Genomic DNA, 3,441 nt, shown 5'->3' with positions numbered 1-3,441 from the left:
AAACATTCTGAGTGGAAAAAAACTGAGGTTCAGAATTTTTAATTTTATATCACATGCTTGACATCACATCATTGAACCACAAAGGTCTACGGAATTGGTTAAAATCACCGTTGAAGAAGGTGGAGCTATATCTCACAAAAAAAACTCTTCAAAATGGCAACGAAGCAAGTCAGATGAAAGCGTTCAATTAATAACTCTGGAAGGTGCGCTACGCCTTTACTGATTTCAGTATCGGGGCGTCCCAATATTCCATGTGTGATGAATTAAAATGCATTTATTGAACATCCTATATAGCTTGTCACACATAAGTCACCTTAAGCTTTTAAACGCAACGAATTTTGTAATTGAAAACAATTTCAGCCCATCATTTCCATTGCAGTGAAGCTCTGGGTTCAACCCTGATGACCCAATCCAACCTTTAAGCCTTGCTAGAGATAAAGTCACTTACTCGCCTAGCTGCGATTATGTCTCTTAAATGCAGTTTATTCTCATTGCTAGGAACGATGTCGATCGGATCAGACGTTTACTACACACACAAAGATGGTGCCTACGTTGCAGCTGATGAAGGCGATTTTCTCCCCTTCAGTTGGTTCGAGGTAGTTTCCAAGGTGCTCCTGCAAGTGGTGTTGAATATTCCAAGTTTCGTCAAAGATTTTATCCACGCCTACATTTGGGCCCCGAAAAAGTCCATCAGTGGATGCGTGGCTCTAGTGAGTGGAGGAGGAAATGGCTTCGGCAGAGCTCTTTGTCTGAGTCTCGCTCAGGAAGGGTGTAAGGTTGCAGTAGCTGACATCGATGAGAAGGGTGCAATCAGAACCGCGTCGGAGATCCGAAAACTGGGCATGCAGGCCGTGGCGTTCTATGTGGATGTGAGCGATTTGAAATCAGTGCGTCAGCTCAGGAAAGAAGTGGAACTTAAACTCGGCTATGTGGATATTTTGGTTAACAATGCAGGGCTACTTGTTGATGCGAAAATTTCCGACGGTTCAGATGAAGCCGTACGGCGAATCATTGACGTTAATCTAACGTCACATTATTGGGTAAGATCCGTTAGGAATTTGATCGTTTTGTAGTGCTAATGCTTACTTTGCATCCCAGATGATTCGTGAATTCAAACCAGCAATGATTGAAAGAAACAGTGGCCATATTGTCGGAATCAGCTCGATTCTCGGTACGCTGGGAAAATGATCGACAAGTAATTTTTAATTCATAAAACTCCCCTTCATTATAGGATTCTATGGAACCTTCAGAACTAATTCCTATTGTGCTACGAAGTTTGGAGTTAGAGGAATGATGGAGTCGTTGAATGAGGAGTTGTATTTTAATGGTCAAGATGAAAAAGTGTTCGCTACATGTGTTTATCCTAGTCTGATTGCTACTAGGAAGGATCTAATGAAAACTGCCAAAGATATGGGGTGCAATCCAATAACCATCATTGTTTAATGTTTCAATGTAACTAAAAAATCCCTTCATCTCTTCTAGCGTTCTTATGGAAACAATGTACCCGGAACAAGCAGCTAGCATCGTAGTGAAAGGAATCCTACAGAACAAACGGGAAATCATTTTGGGATCCTTCCTGGTCAGACTTGTAATCAAGCTGTATGTGTAAGTTCGAGTGGAACTGGGTCCAGGTAATCATGGATTTATTTTCAATTTAATTTTCTTTAGGTTCCTTCCAATAAGACTGCGACACATCACAACAAGTTGTATCATTGGCGATGCGAGTAGATGCAGCAGGTTAACGAATGGGGTTGAGTAAATCTTGAACGGTGATCTCAGATTCCTCTATTCACAAATAGAGACGTGGACATCTCAAAATCGAAAGCGGATTCGACGGATGCAAACATACGAACCATGACTCTATGACTGTTTTTTTTTCAATTAGTTTAATTGTTAGGCTCAAATGTCCAACAGGACTGCAGGGACCCGAGAACTATTAAATAATTTCATAATTACAATCAGATATTCACTGGCGTGCACAGGGGATTTTTATTTCCACATTTACAAAATTATGATATAAAATAACTTGATTTATTGATAACTTGATTTGAAGGTAAAATAACTTCATTTCATAAAAAAGAGCACTGAAAACTTTTTATTGCGTCAATTCCTTTGAGATGGTCCCTGAAAATTGCACCACAAAGGTGCATGAAGGGACAAACTTCAATGAAATTTTTTGGTTACAACACAGTGGTGCATACAAAAAATTGCTGGTGTAATTTTTTTTCAAGGCTGTTTTTTTTTCAAGTGTAAATTTAAGGATGAACAAATCACCTTCGTGATGGTAGATCGAAGAAAAAGCTTTGTATTGAATATTTCTGGTGTAAAAATATCATCATAGAGGGCTAATCAAAATCAAAAATTGCAAAAAATGAATCACGCTAAAAATTTGGAGGTGCACATTTAATTGAAAATATCTGGTGGTAAGTTCGCTACACTGTGGTGAATGTAGTAGCAAGGTTTATTCATTTTTCTGGTGCATAATTTGCATCGTTCTGATGAATGCAAGCTTCATTGAAAACTTATAGTGGAAAATTTGCAGCATTCTGGTGCATGAAGAGGCAAAGCCTGAAAATTGCACCACAAAGGTGCATTGTGAAACAAACTTCACTGACAATTTTTGGTGCACCGTTCTGGTGAATGGAGGAGCATGCTTTATTGAAAATTTCTGGTGCAAAATTTGCATCGCTCTGATAAATGAAATAAATGGAAGATTTCTGGTGAAAAACTTGCACTGTTTTGGTAAATGAAGGCACAAGCTTTATTTAAAATTAAGCTATATTGAAAAATTCTGGTGGAAAATCTGCACCATTCTGGTGAACGGATGGGCAATCTTTTTCGAAAAATTTTGGTCTCAAATTTGCATTCTTGTGCTGAATAGAGAAACAAACTTTAATAATAATTTCTGGTGTAAAATTTGCACCATTCTGATGATTGGAGGGAAGCTGCTTTACTGAAAATTAATGATGCAAAATCTGGAAAAAGAAAATCTGCACCAATCAGAAGATTGGAGAAGCAATTTGTATTGAACATTAACGGTGGTAAATTTGCATAGTTCTGATCAATTGAAATTTTCTGGTGGCAAGTTTGTATTGAAAATTTCTGATGTAAGATTTGCAACAATCTGCTGCATGGAGAGGCCTGATGTAAAAATTTCACAGTTCTGGTGAATGGAGGGGCAAGCTTTGTTGAACATTTATGGTAGAAAACTACAACGATTTGGTGAATGAGCGGACAACTTAAACTTGATTTCCGATAAGAACCTCAAGGGTATTGAATTCTGAGGAGGTTCTTAAAGAAAAGATTTCTGGGGATGATTCCATGAAAATTCTGCGAATAATTTCTAGTGAATCCTGCAGATATTTCCAAGATAATTTCGAAAAGAATACCGAGAGAATCAAATTTTGAATAAAATTTCAAAGAAATGTTGAGAAAAATTTC

At 37.9% G+C, this 3,441-nt stretch overlaps 1 protein-coding gene across 1 annotated transcript; it reads left to right on the top strand.

Moving 5' to 3' along the window:
• The first annotated feature begins 503 nt into the window (after positions 1-503).
• LOC135709644 (uncharacterized oxidoreductase YoxD-like) lies at positions 504-2,273 on the top strand. The gene is made up of 5 exons (XM_065232032.1): positions 504-1,040; positions 1,099-1,171; positions 1,232-1,415; positions 1,483-1,605; positions 1,669-2,273. The coding sequence occupies exons 1-5, from the start codon at positions 504-506 to the stop codon at positions 1,757-1,759; spliced, it is 1,008 nt and encodes a 335-aa protein (XP_065088104.1). The 3' UTR covers positions 1,760-2,273.
• Positions 2,274-3,441: the final 1,168 nt, after the last annotated feature.

Source organism: Ochlerotatus camptorhynchus, unplaced genomic scaffold (assembly GCF_037179485.1).
Source record: "Ochlerotatus camptorhynchus isolate MF236.1 unplaced genomic scaffold, CSIRO-AGI_Acam_v1.1 ptg000035l, whole genome shotgun sequence".
NCBI lineage: Eukaryota > Metazoa > Arthropoda > Insecta > Diptera > Culicidae > Ochlerotatus > Ochlerotatus camptorhynchus.
This window is presented reverse-complemented; position numbering and strand designations above follow the sequence as displayed.